This window comes from Nilaparvata lugens, chromosome 7, assembly GCF_014356525.2.
Source record: "Nilaparvata lugens isolate BPH chromosome 7, ASM1435652v1, whole genome shotgun sequence".
NCBI lineage: Eukaryota > Metazoa > Arthropoda > Insecta > Hemiptera > Delphacidae > Nilaparvata > Nilaparvata lugens.
The window spans coordinates 5,513,740-5,536,489 of NC_052510.1; the positions used below are offsets into that span (position 1 = coordinate 5,513,740).

General features: G+C 35.5%; 3 protein-coding genes across 15 annotated transcripts in view; 2 read left to right on the forward strand and 1 right to left on the reverse strand.

Annotated features, from left to right (window-relative positions):
• LOC111049187 (7-dehydrocholesterol reductase) overlaps nucleotides 1-16,774 on the reverse strand; it is a 64,302-nt gene extending 47,528 nt beyond the window's left edge. The window contains exon 1 of the mRNA XM_039433519.1: nucleotides 15,285-16,774. Coding sequence (XP_039289453.1) covers nucleotides 15,285-15,423 — 139 coding nt within the window. The 5' untranslated portion in view covers nucleotides 15,424-16,774. The remainder of the gene's footprint in view (nucleotides 1-15,284) is intronic.
• The window catches only part of LOC111053064 (linear gramicidin synthase subunit D-like), a 181,011-nt gene that overhangs the window by 19,338 nt on the left and 138,923 nt on the right, over nucleotides 1-22,750 (forward strand). The window lies entirely within an intron of this gene.
• LOC111054561 lies at nucleotides 2,789-13,312 on the forward strand. The gene is made up of 2 exons (XM_039433503.1): nucleotides 2,789-2,855; nucleotides 4,098-13,312. The coding sequence occupies exon 2, from the start codon at nucleotides 6,954-6,956 to the stop codon at nucleotides 10,977-10,979; it is 4,026 nt and encodes a 1,341-aa protein (XP_039289437.1). The 5' UTR covers nucleotides 2,789-2,855; nucleotides 4,098-6,953; the 3' UTR covers nucleotides 10,980-13,312.

Below are 22,750 nucleotides of genomic sequence, written 5' to 3' on the forward strand. Positions count from 1 at the left end.
TGCTTTCTACCTGAAAAACATAGTTTTGAAACTTCGTTTTCCTGATGCAATGTTTAGGCCATTTTGAATCCAACTTCTTTATTTAATTGAAAGGTGGTCATACTGATTTACTTGAAATGCAGCATATAAATTCTTAACCCTCCGTCAGGCGCACCTATGGCCGAACCGAAAAAATACAGTTTTTCTTCCAACTTTTTGCACTTTTAAGGCTTATTGCTCAACAACAATGCATCGAAAAAATAAGTTCTGAATATTAGGTTGTAGAGGATTCAATTCTCTTTAATTTGATGTATTATTTCACCATTTTATGCTTTCCATCAATTGTTATAGCAGCTTTAGTGTTGAGTGTGAAATTCTCAATACAGCAACAATCGATCATTTGACAATGTAATTTGAACTCAATATCTGGAGCACAATTCATGACTCTGTAGCTTCATTAAGACTGGTTAGGATCTGAAAATATTGAAAATCCTCATCCCTAACCCCTGTGCTAAAGGTCATATACCGTCAAGTTGACACTTGTTGCTGTATTGAGAATTTCACACTCAACACTAACGCTGCTGTAACAATTGAAAAAGCCAATTATAAATGGGGTTATCTTAGGAATCCCAGAAGTGAAATTTTACTGTCTCTGTTATCAGCTTTGGTGGACGACAAACAAAATAATTTGTATTTGTTTATTAAACATCATCAAATATTATCAAACGATATCTCTTGATTTATCTGTCATAAGAATTATAATTCGTTGGAAATAAATGCCAATATTGCAGACTATTGGAAGTATCGACATTTTATAGCGATCCACTTATAGAAAAATAATGAACCAACTCTTAACTACTGTCTACAAAAGGTCTAAATTATTTTTGAACTTTTTACGTTTCCAAAATAATAGATTAGGTTTAGGGTTAAGGAGCAGGAATCATGTTATTTTATTATTTTCAATTTTCAAATTCTATAATTTATTTTATATGCAACCAATTTCTAGCCACAAATCATTTTTAATATATTTTCATTAATATTATTATTCCATTCAAATGGAGCCTAGCAGCCTTTAGCCTCTAGCATTATAGAAAATATTTCTATAGTGAGGTCCACTTTATAAGGGGAGTGGAAAAAGATAAGAGAACAGCGTTGTCGATTCTCTGCCTTGCCACTGCCGTCTATAGAAGATAGCTGATGTAATATTAAATGCTCATTCTTGTTAAAAATAATCAATGTGTTTCATTCGCGAAGAACAAATATTTTTCAATGATTTTATAATAAATTTTACTGATCGAGATTTAATATATTGTTAATTATATATCTACATTGTTAAAAAACGATGTGACAACGTTGCGGAGCTAGAAAATTATAGCGCTATCTGCTTTGTCGAATGTTAGACAAGGATAGAAAGACCAATGTTGATCAAATACTGCCATCATAACGTGGACCTCTTTATATCAAATTATATTTGAGTGAAATTTACTATATTGAGGTCCACGTTATAATGGCAGGGGAGAAATATAGGAGAACAACTATGCCGATCCTCACTGTCTTGTCAATGCCTTCTTGACGATAGCTGATACAGGTTTATTAATGTAATATTAACTGTTCATTCTCGTTTAAAATAATGAATCATATTTTATTAAGCAAGAATTTTTTTTTTCAATAATTTCATAATTAAGTTAAGATGAAATATTTTGTTAATTAATTATTAATTCTACATTGTTAAAAGAAGATCTGGCAACAGAGCAAAGCGAGAGAGAGATAGTGCTATCCGCTTTGTTGAATGATAGACAATGATATCAATACCATTGCTAATCAAACACTGCCATTATAACGTGGACCTCACTATAACTGTCAGCATTCCATATAAGTATAACATGAATGCTTCCCATTCGAACAATGCTGTGACAGTTTGAAGTTGATCTCACTATAGTCTGAAACTACAGCACCGCTTGTGTTGTTCAAAACTTTTTCTTCAAAAAATTGTTTATTTGTTTCGGTACAGATCGCGAGTAATTTGGTCTAATATAACGAATTCAATAGTCTTTCGATTTACCAAATTGTTAATAATTATTTATGAATATTTAACTGATGGATAAATAGCACTTTTATGATTATATACAGGAGAAACACACTTGAAAACCTCCATACTCTATACATAGGATAATAATTGTTCAAGTATTATATACATTTTTTTAAATGAAAAACAAACACTTTGATGATTATTATACAGGAGGTATACTTAAACTCCATACTTCATCATTGGATATATTTATGCATAGGATAATAATATTTAAAGTGTTATTTTTCAAGTTAAAAGTGACTATTTGTGCTAAACTATATTAGTAAATATCTATTATTAATTCAATACGAAAATAATGTGTTATCCTTTCTATAGGTCTTGGAAAAATCTTGGAAATTGAGCTGCACCGTTCCAACTTCAGCTAATGAAAAATTGAGTGGATCATCAACCAATAATTTTATGGAGCCCAGGTAACTACTTATAGAAATTATCTTCGCATTGTTGTTGGTACTATTACCTCTCAATGAATCTTATCTTTACAAGGACGTATTCATTCATTGTTTGAACAAACGTGAACCAAGTATTCAAAAATGGTGCTCTGTTGTGTTAAGATTTTTGTTTTCATTTGTAGAGTTGGCTTGAAATGATTCATATTAATTATTTATTGATAGAGTCGTTGTTAAGAATATCTTTTTCATCGACGTGGCTATGCGTGGCTTCTTGCAGCGCGGTTCGTGCATGCACTTTTCTGTTTCCTTCTACACACAGCAATGGCGTAACAGTTCACATCAGCTTTTTTCCGTTCTTCAATTTTCGTCGCTTTCAATTCAAAATTTTCAATTCTCAAGTTTTAAATTCATGTTTATTCAACGTAGAATGTTTCTTCCAGTGCTTCGATAAAGTTTCAGTATTTTCGGTTCGTTAGTTTGTGAAATATCTTCAATCTCAGTATTTGGTATGTTCCAACACGTTTCATTCGTCACGAGTGCTTCGAATTTTTATCTTCAATTTAAATTTATTCACTTCTCAGTGTGAGAACTCAAATCATTTTCATATTACTGATTATGAAAATCAAGTTTCCAGAACATTCAACATTCAGCAACAAGTTTATGATTGAACTGAACATTCATTTGCGGTAGGCATTTTGTGGTAGGGCTTGAGGCCCAATTTCGCATTCATTCGTTTCATTGAAGTAATTCTGGTCTCGCGGGACATTATTACTGGTGTGTTGCTTGCATTCCAAGATCACACTCTCATCATTTCACGGTGCAGTCAGACGTTCTGCTCTGTATCCGTTTTGTTAGGTTAGTCAACTAGCTACCTAATCATTCATTGCTAGATCGCAGTATTAGCAATTTTCATGTCTACCCCGTAGATGGTGTATCAGTTTCAATCAGTTCTTTTAGTGATCTACGAACATTTGTTACATTTCATTCACCATGCCAAGCATTTGGATGGTTGTCTATTCAGACATTCACTTAGCATCAGTGTTGTGATTTTTGGCCGTAGCCAACTCAATTAACTTTGCATTTCATTCACCGTGCCTAACTTTTGGACGGTTCATTCAATTCAAATTCAGTGAATCTTCAGCTACGTTACTTTCAAGTTTATGTGTTGCATATCTCAACTGTGTCACACCGTCATTGTGTCAGTCTTGCCCGTATTGCACTGACAATAGTTAACCTGACATTACCCACTCATCGCTGTGTCGCCGCCGTTCCTGTGTCGTCACCACTGAGCCATCGCTGTTGGCTATCCTGATTCGTCACCATTCCAGTCCGGAGTCTGTCGCTCGGATTGATTCTTGTCCTGCTTGCGGGTCATCCAAGTCGCCGCTCTTCATGGTTCGCCGTCCAGTCCAGCTCCGGTAGCTCGCTCTGGTCCGCTCCATTTCGTGGGTCCATCCAGGTCTCCACCATCGTCCGGTATCATCGAGGGGGTCTCGATGTACTGCCCATCCAATTCAAGATTGGATCTCATGCTCTTCATGCATTTGATAAGTATTCTGTATCAATTTTGAATCATTATCAGCATTTTTCATTATTTGTTCAATTGCCTTGTTTGTTTAATTATTATTTGACCTTTTCAGGGTTTAAATTCATGTTTATTCAACGTAGAATGTTTCTTCCAGTGCTTCGATAAAGTTTCAGTATTTTCGGTTCGTTAGTTTGTGAAATATCTTCAATCATCAGTATTTGGTATGTTCCAACACGTTTCATTCGTCACGAGTGCTTCGAATTTTTATCTTCAATCCAAATTTATTCACTTCTCAGTGTGAGAACTCAAATCATTTTCATATTACTGATTATGAAAATCAAGTTTCCAGAACATTCAACATTCAGCAACAAGTTATATGATTGAACTGAACATTCATTTGCGGTAGGCATTTTGTGGTAGGGCTTGAGGCCCAATTTCGCATTCATTCGTTTCATTGAAGTAATTCTGGTCTCGCGGGACATTATTACTGGTGTGTTGCTTGCATTCCAAGATCACACTCTCATCATTTCACGGTGCAGTCAGACGTTCTGCTCTGTATCCGTTTTGTTAGGTTAGTCAACTAGCTACCTAATCATTCATTGCTAGATCGAAGTATTAGCAATTTTCATGTCTACCCCGTAGATGGTGTATCAGTTTCAATCAGTTCTTTTAGTGATCTACGAACATTTGTTACATTTCATTCACCATGCCAAGCATTTGGATGGTTGTCTATTCAGACATTCACTTAGCATCAGTGTTGTGATTTTTGGCCGTAGCCAACTCAATTAACTTTGCATTTCATTCACCGTGCCTAACTTTTGGACGGTTCATTCAATTCAAATTCAGTGAATCTTCAGCTACGTTACTTTCAAGTTTATGTGTTGCATATCTCAACTGTGTCACACCGTCATTGTGTCAGTCTTGCCCGTATTGCACTGACAATAGTTAACCTGACATTACCCACTCATCGCTGTGTCGCCGCCGTTCCTGTGTCGTCACCACTGAGCCATCGCTGTTGGCTATCCTGATTCGTCACCATTCCAGTCCGGAGTCTGTCGCTCGGATTGATTCTTGTCCTGCTTGCGGGTCATCCAAGTCGCCGCTCTTCATGGCTCGCCGTCCAGTCCAGCTCCGGTAGCTCGCTCTGGTCCGCTCCATTTCGTGGGTCCATCCAGGTCTCCACCATCGTCCGGTATCATCGAGGGGGTCTCGATGTACTGCCCATCCAATTCAAGATTGGATCTCATGCTCTTCATGCATTTGATAAGTATTCTGTATCAATTTTGAATCATTATCAGCATTTTTCATTATTTGTTCAATTGCCTTGTTTGTTTAATTATTATTTGACCTTTTCAGGGTTTACTTGGAATTATTTATTCTAAAGTCGCGATTCCCATTTGTAGACACAACTTTTTACCAATATTTTTGGAAGTATTGCAAGTATTTGTACTTTACATTTTTCATATTGACTTATTTAAATATCGATCAACTTCCAATTAATTTTTTGTTGACTTATTATTCATATTGACTTATTATATCAAGCATTAAGATTTAGTCTAGGCCATTGTCAATTACGTTCTTGAATACAGTGTCTGTTTCATTTCACTGTACTACCTATTTTATATTGTCTTTAAAATTATTAATTACATTGAATATATGCTTTTCAATTGACGTTCAACTCATGATTATTTAGTGTATCTAATAAAACCTATCCAGAACTACAAAGGTTTTAATATGTCCTGAAAGCATTCGTTTTTTTGTTACCTTTAGTATTTACATTTCAATTGTTCTGTTTTGGCAGTTTACCTTTACCTTTTGTACTTTTTGAGATTACTCATTGACCTGACTTTTCTCTATTACTTATTGCCATTTGAAAGTTTATTTTCTCTTTGAATTTATTCATTAACTCATTACGGAGCATTACATATAGTAGTTTTGTACTTGTTCATTAGTCACAAATTGTTTTGTTTACTAGGAATTTGGTCTAGTACCTAAATTAAATTTTCCTGTTAGCAATTCAACATTTATCAACTGACAATCTCAATTTTTTACTATGTATTTTTTATTGTTTTGTACTCATGATTATTGAGTCAATTTATCATATTTCAACTGATTGTCTCAATTTTTTATTATGTCATTTTTATTGTTTTGTACTCCTGACTATTGAGTCAATTATTCGTATCTCGTCAGTCAACTGCCCTGTGTGGCATTTCCTAAATCTAAGACAATATGTCACGTTTCTCAAAGTATACAATAAATCTATTGAACTGTTTTACTTAAACCTTACTTTTATTTGGCGTCTTTCCCAGCTACCAGTTTTATTATAAATTATCATTCATTTTTTAGCATGTTGGATTTGTGCAGTAGTACAATAAATATACAATTCATACATCTTAACATTTTTTATTTACAAAAGCATTTCTTACAGTCCACTATTATTTCATTCAGTGGCACAGATCACACATGTTAAAATGGTCCTCCTTCGGCCAGATCAAGGCCAGTGACCTGGGACAACTCATTATCTAATGACCCCTGGTCAACTCAAACTTTTTTAAATTTGTAAAAAAAAAAAAAAATCATCCTGATCTTTAACATTGACGCCTTAGTTTAGGGTCCAATTTTTGACATTAACTATTGTATTAGCATTGTTTGTATTAATAGATTCTCATTCATTTCAAGGTTAACTGGACCCCAGACAAGCACGCTGCGCTCGTGTTGGTACCAGTTTCTCAAGACCTGAATCATTGTAAGCTGCCACACTGCATCCTGTGCACAAGTTGCTCGAGCGCCACCATTATCACTTGCTTGGTGTCACATCACTCAGTTCATTTGGCTCTCCACACAAGCCTTGGTGACACATCTTCTTGCAAACGTTTGCGCTTTAAACGTGGGCACACGCACAACTACAGTTGGCAGCATTTTAGGGTCGCAAGTATTCTAATTTTAAGTTGTAGTAATCTTTGTAATCATGGCTACTGAAGTTCTTCCAACTGATATCTCGGCGCTAATAGCAAAGAGAAAAAATCTGTTTGATCACCTACAGTGGCTCATTGATCAGTTTAATTTTGAAACGCCTAGAAATCAGCTAGAATATCATGAATTAATCACTGTCAAAGAGGAAATTGATACCCTTCGACACGCCTATGTTAATATCAAGGATAGCTTAGACGAAGGGGATCCCAATGGAGACAAAACTATTCATTATGAAATTTCAAAAAATTTTATTAACATTACTTCTAGAATCAAGGCCAATCTGGCAGCCTTTGAAGAGGCCAATAGGGTTCTCGTTGAACCTGCATTAGTGCATGCCCCCACTCCACGACCTATTCAATTTTCACAAGGTTTCAAATTACCAGAAATACCATTACCTCGTTTTAATGGTGATTTTGAAAATTGGTTGAATTTTCGTTCTGCATTTACTAGTATTATAGTTGATAATGATTCAGTTGATAACAGTGCAAAGTTTCAATATCTCAAACAGGTATTATCCGGCGAAGCGTTGAATAGAATCGCCAATGCACCACCAGGTGATTTCACTTTAGCTTGGAATTTGTTGAAAACCAGGTACGACAATCCAATACTTATTGCTGATCGACATGTTTCGGCAATCTTGAACCCACCGCAACTCAATTCAAAATCAGCACAATCTTGGCGCAGTCTTATTGACCATCAAAAAACAAACATTTTTGCTTTAGAAGCACTTGATTTAGGTATAGATGTTAAAGACCTTCTGTTCATGTATGTCACTGTGTCTCGTTTTGATATTGCTACCCTACGTGATTGGGAGCGATACAACTCTACTATGGATGATGTTTCTATTGACAATCTCTGGAACTTTATGGAGTCCCAACATAAAGTGTCACAAGCTGTGTCACTTAATTTGAATCACTCAGCTCAGGTCAATCCTAGGGCTAACCAGCAGCAGCCCAGCAGATCGGCAGCTCTTTCTTTCAACTCTAACAATCGTAGTATTGGAACATCCAATTCATCATTCAACAACAGTCGCAGTACTGCTACACCCAATTCGGTATTTCAACGTCCCAATGCTTGCTTGTATTGTAACAACTCAGCACATTCTGTCTTCACTTGTTCTCAGCTGTCAAATCTACAGCCACAAGCTCGTGTTGACGCAGTACGCAAAAAGCACTTGTGCTTCAATTGTCTCCGCCCATTTTCAACAGGACACCAATGCTTTGGTGCATGTAAGCAGTGTGGCAAGGCACATCATTCCATTTTGCACGGTGCATCATTTCAATTTACGTCATCTGGCTCTAAGGCTACAGCAAATGCCAACAGTGTTCAATTAAGGAATACTACAATTTCCTCCAACAGCAGTCGTTCAGCACATCTTCACAGCTGCAGTTGTGGTTCACAGCCGGCAGTCAACCTCCGCACGTCGCCGCTCGCTTCATCATCAGTTGTCGCATCTACTTCTGAACAGTCATTGAATTCAACTGTAGAGTCATCTGCTAGGTCGCCGATTCCAGCCGCTGGTCAAGTAGTTAGTAATTCCAGTCACACATATGATGGCAACAAAAATTCAACAGTATCCATCATGCCTACTGCAGAGGTAGTAGTCTATGATAAGGTTGGTCAACCTATTTTGTGTCGCACGTTGTTGGACACAGGTAGTGACACCTGTTTCATTTCCAAACATCTTGCTTCACGGTTGTCTTTAGTTTCAACTTGTCATAACAATACTATACATACAGTTTCTGGCATCAATACAGCACCGATGTATTCCACATCTGTGGAAGTGTTTTCTTCTGATCGCACATGGTCTAGAAAGGTCTCTTGCATTATTGCCGACAAAATTACACCCAGTCTTCCACCAGTAGGAATTGATATTTCAAAACTTAGTTTGCCCACTCACATTCAGCTTGCTGATCCTGCTTTTCACCTTTCTCAGGGAATCGATCTTCTTTTGAGCGTTTCAGTCTATGCTTCCATATTGACATTCGGTCAAATTCAAATTTCATCTGACTGCATTTTGCAAGGCACCAAACTAGGTTGGGTGGTTTGGGGTGCTGTCTTGTCCACGCATTCATCTCAGATAGAACCTTCTGTTCATTCCAACTTCATTTCTACTTGTGAGATTTCCAATCAGATGGAAAAATTTTGGAAGCTTGAAGAAGTTCTTCCTAAGGACAATCTAACAGCTGAGCACCGAAAGATTGAACAGCATTATCTTGCCAATGTCGAGCGTGCCTCAGACGGCAGATTTTCTGTGGCTCTTCCCAAAAAAGAGTCATTTCACACTCTAGGTCAATCTCGTTTCCAAGCTCTTAACCGTTTCCATTCACTGGAAAAAAGATTGGCTGCTAATCCTGAATTGAAGGAGCAGTATACGGCATTCATGGATGAGTATCAATCATTGGGACACATGTCTCCAGTTTCACCCTCAACCTGGAAGGAGATTTCATCGAATGTAATCATTTCACAGCCTAAAATCTCGCTTGTCACTTGTTCAACAACTTCATTGTTTTCAGATTTATCGTCAAAAATTTCATCATATCACAAATTAGTTCGCATTGCTGCTTACATTCTTCGTTTCATTCATAATTTGAAGCATTGCCGTGAACCAGCATCTCAGCAATCTGTTGAACTGTCGGTTCAGGAAATTCAAGCTGCTGAATTGCGCATCATTCAAGACATTCAATCAGATGTTTTTGCCGACGATTTGAAATCTTTGCGTCAGGGTAAGGAGCTGCCCTCCAATAGTTCTATCAAGTCACTCTCTCCATTTATTCATACTGACAATCTTCTGAGAGTAGGTGGTCGTCTTCGGGAGGCAGATATTCCATTCGACTATAAACATCAAATCTTATTGCCAGCTAAACATAGGTTCACGCGTGCGCTCATTGTCTCATTTCATAGACGTCTTCAACATGCTGGCGTTCAGGTCACTATGGCCAGTATTCGACAACGTTTTTGGATACCATCCACCCGTCGCATCATCAAGAGTGTAATAAAGGGTTGCAAAATGTGTTTTCGTTTCTCTACGTTTCGTTCCGAGCAAATCATGGGGCATCTTCCCGCAGTTCGTGTACAACCGGATTTTCCATTTTATAATTGTGGAGTTGACTACGCAGGTCCTCTTTCAATTCGTCTTGGTGGCTCAAAGTCGCGCAATTTCTCCAAGGCTTACCTTGCTTTGTTTATTTGCATGGTAACGCGCGCAGTTCACGTAGAGGTGGTCTCCGAGCTTTCAACAAAGGCCTTCATTGCCGCACTCATCAGGTTCTCTGCTCGTCGTGGCATCCCTTTTGCCATTCATTCAGACAATGCTACAACGTTTGTTGGCGCTCACAATGAACTCAATGAGTTACATGCATTTCTTTCAGATTCTGCTATTCAGTCTGAAATTCACAACTTTGCCGCCGTTTTCAACATTGGTTGGCATTTCATCCCTCCCAGGGCTCCTCATTTTGGAGGTCTATGGGAAAACGCTGTAAAAAATTTTAAACGAATTTTCAGAGTGGTCACTTTGAATAAGATTTTGAATTTTGAAGAGCTTTCCACGCTGTCTGCACAGATTGAAGCTATCCTCAACTCCCGGCCTCTTGTGCCTCTGTCTGAGGACCCTCAAGATTTAGCATACTTGTCTCCTGGGCATTTTTTGGTTGGTCGTCCGCTCACCGCACTGCCGTTCCACACACCAACCACCACTCACATCGATCACCGTTCACGCTGGCGTCAGTTAGCACTGATCACTCAGGAACTCTGGGATCGTTGGTCTGCTGAGTTTCTAGTCACACTTCAAAGGAAGAGCAAGTGGAGCTCTGAATCTGAAAACCTGCAGATTGGTGCTGTGGTTATTCTCAAGGACACGGGTACGTCACCTTCGGTATGGAAACTTGCGCGCATCACGGCCGTTCATCCAGGGAAGGACAACAAGGTACGGGTGGTCACCGTTCGCACCGCATCAGGCACTTTCAAGCGGGCTATTTCTAGCATTGCACCGCTTCCACTCGACGAGGAATTTTCTGATTAATTCAGCATTGCTCATCCGACATAATCTCCGTTTCTTTTTTGTTCTCTCGTATGTCTCTCTTTTGAGACCCTGCAGGCCTCAAGGGGGCCAGGTTTATGTCAGATTTCGCACTATGCATTGTGTTCTTGTCCCAACTTGTCGCGTTAGTGCGCAAGTCACTTTGTCATCGGTCCACTTTCACTGTGTTTTCTGCAGTTCACGGATTACATCAGTTTTTTGTCATGCTACATTTGTACATTAATTTTATTGTACATTTTGGTATTATTTAATATTATTTTGGAGTATTTCCTACCGTGTCTAGACGTTTTTTACGCATATCTTTTTCATCGACGTGGCTATGCGTGGCTTCTTGCAGCGCGGTTCGTGCATGCACTTTTCTGTTTCCTTCTACACACAGCAATGGCGTAACAGTTCACATCAGCTTTTTTCCGTTCTTCAATTTTCGTCGCTTTCAATTCAAAATTTTCAATTCTCAAGTTTTAAATTCATGTTTATTCAACGTAGAATGTTTCTTCCAGTGCTTCGATAAAGTTTCAGTATTTTCGGTTCGTTAGTTTGTGAAATATCTTCAATCATCAGTATTTGGTATGTTCCAACACGTTTCATTCGTCACGAGTGCTTCGAATTTTTATCTTCAATTTAAATTTATTCACTTCTCAGTGTGAGAACTCAAATCATTTTCATATTACTGATTATGAAAATCAAGTTTCCAGAACATTCAACATTCAGCAACAAGTTATATGATTGAACTGAACATTCATTTGCGGTAGGCATTTTGTGGTAGGGCTTGAGGCCCAATTTCGCATTCATTCGTTTCATTGAAGTAATTCTGGTCTCGCGGGACATTATTACTGGTGTGTTGCTTGCATTCCAAGATCACACTCTCATCATTTCACGGTGCAGTCAGACGTTCTGCTCTGTATCCGTTTTGTTAGGTTAGTCAACTAGCTACCTAATCATTCATTGCTAGATCGCAGTATTAGCAATTTTCATGTCTACCCCGTAGATGGTGTATCAGTTTCAATCAGTTCTTTTAGTGATCTACGAACATTTGTTACATTTCATTCACCATGCCAAGCATTTGGATGGTTGTCTATTCAGACATTCACTTAGCATCAGTGTTGTGATTTTTGGCCGTAGCCAACTCAATTAACTTTGCATTTCATTCACCGTGCCTAACTTTTGGACGGTTCATTCAATTCAAATTCAGTGAATCTTCAGCTACGTTACTTTCAAGTTTATGTGTTGCATATCTCAACTGTGTCACACCGTCATTGTGTCAGTCTTGCCCGTATTGCACTGACAATAGTTAACCTGACATTACCCACTCATCGCTGTGTCGCCGCCGTTCCTGTGTCGTCACCACTGAGCCATCGCTGTTGGCTATCCTGATTCGTCACCATTCCAGTCCGGAGTCTGTCGCTCGGATTGATTCTTGTCCTGCTTGCGGGTCATCCAAGTCGCCGCTCTTCATGGTTCGCCGTCCAGTCCAGCTCCGGTAGCTCGCTCTGGTCCGCTCCATTTCGTGGGTCCATCCAGGTCTCCACCATCGTCCGGTATCATCGAGGGGGTCTCGATGTACTGCCCATCCAATTCAAGATTGGATCTCATGCTCTTCATGCATTTGATAAGTATTCTGTATCAATTTTGAATCATTATCAGCATTTTTCATTATTTGTTCAATTGCCTTGTTTGTTTAATTATTATTTGACCTTTTCAGGGTTTACTTGGAATTATTTATTCTAAAGTCGCGATTCCCATTTGTAGACACAACTTTTTACCAATATTTTTGGAAGTATTGCAAGTATTTGTACTTTACATTTTTCATATCAGACTTATTGATATATCATTTAAAGTTAGTCTAAGCCATTTGTCACATTTACGTTCTTGAATACAGTGTCTGTTTCATTTCACTGTACTACCTATTTTATATTGTCTTTAAAATTATTAATTACATTGAATATATGCTTTTCAATTGACGTTCAACTCATGATTATTTAGTGTATCTAATAAAACCTATCCAGAACTACAAAGGTTTTAATATGTCCTGAAAGCATTCGTTTTTTTGTTACCTTTAGTATTTACATTTCAATTGTTCTGTTTTGGCAGTTTACCTTTACCTTTTGTACTTTTTGAGATTACTCATTGACCTGACTTTTCTCTATTACTTATTGCCATTTGAAAGTTTATTTTCTCTTTGAATTTATTCATTAACTCATTACGGAGCATTACATATAGTAGTTTTGTACTTGTTCATTAGTCACAAATTGTTTTGTTTACTAGGAATTTGGTCTAGTACCTAAATTAAATTTTCCTGTTAGCAATTCAACATTTATCAATTCCAATAATTTTGCAACAAAAACTAATTCACTAGGCTCCATTATCACACTTATGATTTAATTTTCCAAAATGCAATCCATTCAAAAAATATAATTCAATCATAGTATCTACCTAATACTTATGTTTTATAATAAAACAAAAAAGTATTATATTGTACTCTGCACAATTTCTTCATATGCTAGGAAGATTCATATTAAATAAAACACAGGAACACTATTGAATTAAATAGGAACACTATATTTAATATCCAGTGATTCATATTAATAGTTAATTAATATAATACTGTTATGTCTTCTTTTGTTGACCGAGCGAAGTGAGGTCTAAGATTCAAGTCGACGGTTTGGCATTTCTCTTAATGTTCAAATGTTTATATTTTGCGCATTTACGGCGAAACGCGGTAATAGATTCTCATGAAATTTGACAGGTATGTTCCTTTTTTAATTGCGCGTCGACGTATATACACGGTTTTTGGAAATTTTGCATTTCAAGGATAATATAAAAGGAAAAAGGAGCCTCCTTCATACGCCAATATTAGAGTAAAAATCAGACTATAGAATTATTCATCATAAATCAGCTTACAAGTGATTACACAGATGTGTGGAGAAGCCAGTCTATTGCTGTATTTCCATAAGGTCTATAATTCCAATCAGGTACTTGTGGATGAGAATACTGCGTGAGGTCCACTGTTCACAGAACTACTAGTTATTGCTATTCTAAGCTTTATGTATTAGTAAGTTGATGGATATTTCAGTTTACAATATACTGTGATAACAATTATTTTAACGAAATCTATAAAATTGGATTTTAACATTATCTGTGTTATACTAAGAACACTTAAAAAATGATTAATTATAAGAATTATTTAAAATAAATTTTAAAATATAAAACTATATGCAATTAGAAATCATTTGAATCTAAATTGATCTAGTAAAAATATGCAGGAATCATTATTAACAATGAGGTTTTGTTTCCTGAATTAAAGTTATGAATAATCTCTTTTTTATAAATTATTATAATCTATAATATAATAAAGGAAAGAATTATTATTGGCTTATACACCTACGGGATAGGAAATTCATGAATGATGCATCATCACGTCTGAACTACTGGACTTATCAACTTGAAATTTTGTATAGAATCTCAATTTACCGAGGATGGTTGTGTTTTATTTCTGGTTCAGAATTTTTCCTAATAACTCAATATTTTCAAGTTCTGAGAGTTTATTAAATGCGATCATTCTAATATTCGGTTTTTAATCAAATCAATTTAAAATTTCTAGTTTATTCATTTCTGGACTGAAAAGTGGACTCAAATCAATTCAAGTGGATAGCATAACCCTATAATTTTTATTCATTCATAACTCTACCTTCATTGTATTTTCATTCATCTAATCATCATCACCCAGGCTTAAAATACTTCTAGAAAGTCGCCTGTAAAATAATAAATAATAAAAAATATGCCTAGTAATAGAAAGAAAAATAAAAATCCTAGTCCCCTTTTTGAAATATTTAATCACAACATGTTTCGGACATTGATGCCATTTTCAAGTGATATAACTTGCTAATGGCATATCACTTGAAAATGGCATCAATGTCCGAAACATGTTGTGATTAAATATTTCAAAAAGGGTACTAAGATTTTTATTTTTCTTTCTATTTCTATAAAAGTAGCCCTATAAAGAAAAGAGATAAAAATATGCCTATTTTAAATTCTCCAAGATTTTAGGTCAAGTTTTAAGTTAGTCAAGTTATTAGACCCATGCGGTGCTCGGGTTACCTGCTAGTTTTAAATAAACTTCGAAATATAAAACTACATGCAATTAGAAATTATTTGAATTAAAATTGATCTAGTAAAAGTATGCAGGAATATTCTGATGGTTTGGTTATGAAGGTGAAAGTTATGAATAATCTCTATTTTATAAATAAATTATCATATTTTTTAAAAATAAATTTTCGAATTACTTACTTGCATTTCCTGTATTACTGCGCTCATGCGACAATTTATCTTTGTTCTTATCATTATTGCTTGTCAGTTCACCATCCAATAACACTGAAGACGGTTTGTCTGTATCAGATTGTACAGTATTTCCAGTTTGAGATTCCATTTTCCAACTTCAAAGCTTCCACTGAACTTCAATCACAATATTATTATAATAAAAATACTGTAAATAAACGCTTACCGTGTATATATAGTGCTATAAATTTACGATAACGAATATGCTCGTGTGTAATACGTTGATTCTATTTTATCTAAATCCACTATTATATAAACTAAGAGAGTCGATTTCTCGAAACTCACAGAATAGTCAAAGTTTATTAAGTAGATATTTGAACTTGTAGTTCGGTATTAGACGTCGTACAACTAGTAACAAACACAGTCACTATAATCGACTTGTATAATATCCAAATCTGCAATCAGAGTACCTATATCTCTCTAAATTTACTAAAAGAGAGTCAATTACACGAAACTCACAGAAGTTTATATCATATAATTGTAGGCAAATAGGAACTTATAGAAAAGAGTCAAAGTTTATAATTATTCTTGAAGAATAATATTTGAAATTATAGTACTGTATTAGATGTATAGTTGATAACACATACACGCACATTCAATTTATCTAAACTTACTAAACAGAGTTGAAGTTAATCGTAGATATTCGAACGTAGATATACGGTACCGTATCGTACAATATTATTAACAAGCACAGTTACAATATACACCGGCTATATAGCACGTACCGTAAGTTGATAATGAATCTAAAAATAAGTGTATTAATGTGAGATCACATGGTGTGAAAGTAAGCCACTGTTGTTAACAGTTTGAATACCAATCAGCTACTAACTGAAAATATTGTCGTTTGAGAATTTAATGATCCAATCGTCTCTGTTTACCGATGCAGTCGGATCAAGTTAAACTGTCAGCATGTCTTATGATTAACATTGATTCAGTGTTGAAGTGTATTGCACTATAGAATACGCGATGGGTGCATTGTAAGCTGCAAGTAAGTTTTGGTTCACAATTTGAATTAGTTACCTACTTGGTTTATTTAGTCTGTATCAATTTAAGTTCAATAAAGTTGTACTCCCTGTTATGGCCGACCTGCAAATGCTCCCAGTTTTTCATCTATTTCTATTACTCTGAAATCTGTGGACGTACAAAAATCTGCCTCTCTACACACTGACAAACTCTACCACATTGTAAGTCTTCAGACACTTTTAAAACACACATAATCATATTGAACGTTTCAAACGCGCACTGGACTTTGAATGAAGTTGATAAAAACTGATCATTGACGATGACGTGGAACAGTAACCAAAAAACTGAATAACTGATAGGAGATTGAAGAGTTGTTTAGTTATGATTGATTCTTCTTGAGAGGCTTCTAATAATGTTGTAGTGATGTGTTATGTTGTGCTATCTACTAACTGCAAGTTATTCCCCTACGTAATCTGGCTTGAGTGAGATTCATTCAACCGGTCAGTTCTGGGGAATGGGAAAGCATTTATTCCATTCACTATGAAATGCTGATGGTATGAAGTGAATCAGACCGTAGTTCACTTTCTCCTTCCACTATACACGCGCTCCCACTTCCTTATTATTGTTTCTTATTTTTCTCTTTTCTCTCTCCTGATGGTATCTTCCTTTTTGGTCGTTTTCCTGCTTCCGTTGTTCACTCACAAATTCTCTCTCTCTCCCTCCCTAACTCGGACATACACCGATTGTGCTCAGCGGTAAAATGGGAGTGATACATAGCTCCTATACGCACGTACACTGTTTACGTCGTGACGTCATCACTGCTAGTCACATTTGAGCTGCTCACTCTCTCTGTCGAAGTGATAGCGGTATATATACGTTCCGATAACCATCTGCTTTGTAACGATTATTCCTTCCTATCCGACTCCTTCCATTGATCTATCTCGACTTGTGAGAAATTTTGAAATCATGAATACATGGAATTTCCAGCTCTGACAGTATGTTGAACCGGTTGACGACCGGGAATTCCCCGGTTTGCCAAAACCACACCACCCAATCAATTTTTAGATAATTAGCACCATGAGTGAAATAAGAACAGTGATGATATGTTTGCTATGCTGAGTGATTGATTGATTGATTGATTGAGTTCTTTATCTATGTAGATTACAATATATACACTGGCTTATACACTTATATACAATAGCTTACAATACAGAAAAATTATACATGAATTTACAAAATATGAATTAAGAAAATAATTATTGAGCTGTATAAGATATGAAAAACAGCAAGTTGAATAACTGTAAATAAAATAGATAATATTGTTATGCATCTACATAAATTGGCGGATCTTTGGACATATCAATGTCCATTCTTTGGAAAGAATATTCGAAGTATCCTTCCCACTAACTCTACCAAAAGTGACGGAGGTTCAAAGTTATTAGTGTTTGAAGGTTTCAAAAAAATTATCTATATCTATCACCCACATTGTCTCTGCCATTGAAACAAATTTAGAAATTAAAAGTCAAAACATTAGAATGAATGATTGAGACGATGTGTTTGTTAGAACCAATTTGACAGAGATCATTCATTCAAGATGACTGTATCTTAATGAATGATTGATCGTACAATCATGGTTCTAGCCATGGGGATGGGATACTTTGATTTTCAGAATGTGTATGGCCACTCACATAAATTGAACGTGAACGTCAGTGACGTCATATTGCTCTCACTTGCAGCCAACATTACGGCCTATGAATGTAAAGACATTACGGTCCCCGACTGAAGGATCGAAATTCACACACCAGTATCCTAAGGGTGCTTCAAGCAAAAGACTACTGTGTTATGACAACATATTAGCCTAGTTAATGAGATACAAATTTTTATCCTATAATTTCATTCCGATTGATAATAAAAGATTGGGCTAAAACCAATGTGACTGTGATCATTCATTAAAATACATCTTGAATGAGTGGTCACTGTCAAATTGGTTCAAACTGAATGAGAAGCATCAATGTTTATCACAAGGAATCCTGACAGTTGAAAGTGAATCTCTTTATAGTGTTGAAGTAGTAATTGAATAAGTTCTCTATCAAATTTAGTATTTTTTTCGGTCAGGTACTCTCTCTCAGGTCTACTCTCTCACTTGCACATCTAGTTCAATGTGGGAGGCTCTGTTCAAAGCTAGGCCACAGAATAGATACAGAATGGAAACTCGGCTAGTACCCTGGCACAAAAATCCGCCATCTTGTTAGAAAGTTCAGCATTGTAATAGTATGGATGGGAAGTTCGGAACACTTCACTGATCCGGATCAATCGGTCTCGTTCACTGCCGCGAGCCAATCAAAAGACCAGGATTTTAACTTCTAACAAGATGGCGCAGTCACGTGACGTGTCTAGTATTTGTGACATGTAAAAAGCATTGGAACAGAGAAGAGGATGTTCTCCTACTTTGTGGCATTGGTTGGATAGGTGTTTGATTGATAGTTTCCATTCTGTATCTATTCTGTGGCTGGGGCTTATTGTTTTCGTTATCTGTGCGACAAGAGCGGATGTTTCTTATCTCACTTTTTTGTTTTTTATCTCACTGTTTTGAAGTGTTCATTAAGTACAGTGCCATAGCAGTGAACGGTTGTGGAATTTTGTCTGTATCGGATGCTCTTCATTTCAGATGAAAAAAAATTGTGAATGGGTAATATTCAATTTTCCGATTGCTTTTCAAATATAGTTAACAAATAACTTTTAGAACTATTTTGTCTGAGTAACGTCTCATATTGCACTTCATTTTTCACTTTTAGGGAGATGTTAACTTTTTTCAATTCAATTTCAGTACAATTTATACTTTTATATTAAGTTTATTATTTACCAACTGCAATAGATATGTTTAACACCTCTATATAGTCCAGTCAATGAAGGTCCAAAAAAGCAGTTTCGATCCGAAAATTAAATAAAAGCTGAATTTCCCACCATCGATAGAACCCTCCCAGAGGGTCATTCTCCCAAAAGTCCCCAAAAATCCCCTTGGAGCTTTCCGCCCCAACCCCCTAAAACATGAAAAATGCAGGTAAACACGGGAAATCAATTATCTCTGTAACCATTGATCGGAAACAGTTCTATTATATGCCATTCGATTTGTTACATTATGGACTACAATATTAGTTATATTAATTTGTTCAATAAAATTAACAGTTTTCTTGATAAAATAATATATATATATGTAAAAATTGAGGGGGTTTGTGATTTGATTTTTTGGTTTTCTCCGATTAACCTCGAAACAAGTAGTTTTAAAGAAAAATGAGCCAAATAATTAATGTAGCCACTGTCATTGCAAATCCATTGATGTATATTGTTATGTATTTGCGATTCAATTTGATGCTGTGGAAGGGGAAACAGTCGATGCGGAACGGCGCGGCTGACTCTCTTAGTCATAGTAAACAGCAAACTGGAAATCAATTATCTCTGTAAACATTAATCGGAAAAAAATCTATCATATGCCATTCGATTCGTTAAATTAAGGACTTCAATATTAGTCGAATTCATTTCATCAATAAATCGAACAGTTTCCTTAATAAAATAATATAATGTAAAAATTTAGGGGTTTTTCGATTTGATTTTTTTGTTTTTTCCGATTAACTTCGAAGCAAGTAGTTTTAAAGAACAATGTGACGAATAATTATTGTAGCCACATTCATTGCGAATCCATTGATGTATATTGTTATGTATTTGCGATTCAAGTTGACGCTGTGGAAGGGGAAACAGCCGACGCGGCTGACTCTCTTCACCATAGTAAACAGAATTATACTGCTGTCTACATTGCATCTCATTTACAGTCAATAAAGGTTTTTTTGATCCAAAAATTAAATAAAAGCTGAATCTTCTACCATCGTTAGAACCCTCCCAGAGGGTGATTATCCCAAAAGTCCCAAGAAATCCCCTTGGAGCTTTCCCCCCTAGCACCCCTCAAAGTTGAAAAATGCAGGTAATCACGGAAAATCAATAATTATCTCTGTACCCATTGATCGGAAACAGCTCTATCATAATTTATGTCATTCGATTCGTTACATTATGGACTAAAATATTAGTCGTATTCATTTCCTCAATAAATGAAACAGTTTCCTTGATAAAATAATATATACGTAAAAATTTAGGGGTTTTTCGATTTGATTTTTGTTTTCTCCGATTAACTTCGAAGCAAATAATTTAAAGAAAATTAGACAAATAATTAATGTAGCCACATTCATTGAAAATCCATTGATGTATATTGTTATTCATTTGCGATTCGATTTGACGTTGTGGAAGGGGAAACAGTCGACGCGGTATGGCGTGGCTAACTCTCTTCACCATAGTAAACGGTAAAATACAGTAGTAGGCCTACTGCTTTCTAATTTGCATCTTATTCACACTATGGCACTCGAAACAATCAATTTTGTCTATTGTTTCGACATGCGATGAAACTAATTTTTCACATTTTAATTCTCTAAATTCTCTAAAATCATTTTGTTGTTATATATGTGCTAAATCATGCATTCTATGACAGACAAAGATATTGTTTGCAACCGATAAAATATTCATACTATTACATAATATAATACATATTTAAAATATGTGTGTATGATCATAATTCTATACCAAAATTTATCATAAGTTATGTCAAAAACTGAGATAAATCATAGATTACAATAGTGTTAACAGTGGCAATTTCCTGAAAAATCATAGCGTGCAGTGTTTGCTGTTTTCTACAGTTAATATTCTTCAAGCCAGGTTGATAATATACCTTCAGTTGAGCCAAATATATATGACGGCTGAGGCATAAAAAAATTATACATTGGGCTTGTTGAGTTGAAACTTTCTATGATTATCTCTGTAAAGTAGCTTATCTTCCGTTCTTACTAGTTGAATCTAGACTATTTAGACAGTCAAATATGAAAATTCAGTAGATTCTAAAGATGAAAGCCATGCAAACATACAAATTAAGGAAGAGTAAGTATGCATTAAAGGTAGGAAAATCATGAAAGTGTTTCACATTTAACCACAAAGTACCCTACCGTATAAGATTAATTGAAAGACGATTCATCATCTTCTATTATTTTTGTTAACATATCGATTTTTCTCCTCCACTCGCATCTTGTAATTCACTATACAAGGTTGGCAGAAGCTTTTCTTTATGTCGATTAATGTTAATTGAAATTGATTTTGATTAGGGCACCAAAAGAATAGATCATTTTCTATTTGAGCATTCAAATTGAATCTATTGAACATGATTTCTTATGACTTAGCATTCACAGATCTAGTTGGGTGAAGCTATTTGAAAAATGTACCTGATTATCAATTCCATGGTTTTTATACCATTCTAGTTCATTGTGATCCTTGAAGGGTTGAAGTGATGAGTTAGTTCAAGTGAATTCTAGTACACAAGTATATTGTGCTTATGATGGGGTCTTCTTTATTTTCTATCGATGTTTTGCTCCAGTAGAGAAAATTTAATATGTTGGTTTTACATTTTATAAGCTTTATAAATAATATAAATTTGATAAGTCCAATATTAAATTAGTCGATGTTGACTTTCATTGTATCGCTTTGTATCAATGTTACTTGCACTGTTTGCAATTCATCACTATTCTCTCAAGAATTAGTTTTTTATGAATTTCATGATCTGAAAATTGAAATTCAAATGCTATTTGGATGACGTTCACATTCACTGGTTTTTTTTCAATAAGTGTTACGTTGAAGAGTGAGGCAATTCAATCCATTTGGAAGTAAAAGGAAATCAGAGTGCGATTTGAACAGTGGATAGTAACTTTGAAATTCAGTTGCTCAATTCATTACGGCTTGATAATATCATTTATAATTATAGTTGATCATAAATATGGATTGTCTATAATGTTTATATTTCAGTTTGACCAATCTTCTATCACAGTCTCGCTTTCATTCATAAACATGATAATCCTAGATACGTTGGTTACCTTAAAGATGTAGCTTATCTTACGTCGAACAATGTACAATATAAACAATTTTCATTAAATTACTATTATGATAATCATTGGAATTTCTGCCTGTGATTGAGAAAAAGTCATTTTATGAGCCTTGAAATTCATACCTAGGAAAAGTTGCATTATTACTAGAAATTTTGTTATTTTTACTATTTATTATAGGTACTGTACATTGATTTTTGTGATTATAGAGATCAACTACTTTAATCAGAATCAGGATAAGGATAAATAGGGAAATTGTGAGATGGGGATAACATCCATAGTTAAATAGCATCAATTTGAAAGCTCTGATAATGATGATTTGAACGGAACTGCGATTCTGGCTTGGTATTGCCTCTTCATGTTCAGTGAGAATAGTAAGCTTCAGAATAATTCGTTCTCACTATATGTGATAATATTTGGTAACATTTGTTAATATTTGAACCGAATGTGCAACAAATTAATCTACTTTCAGCTTGAAATTTTTTT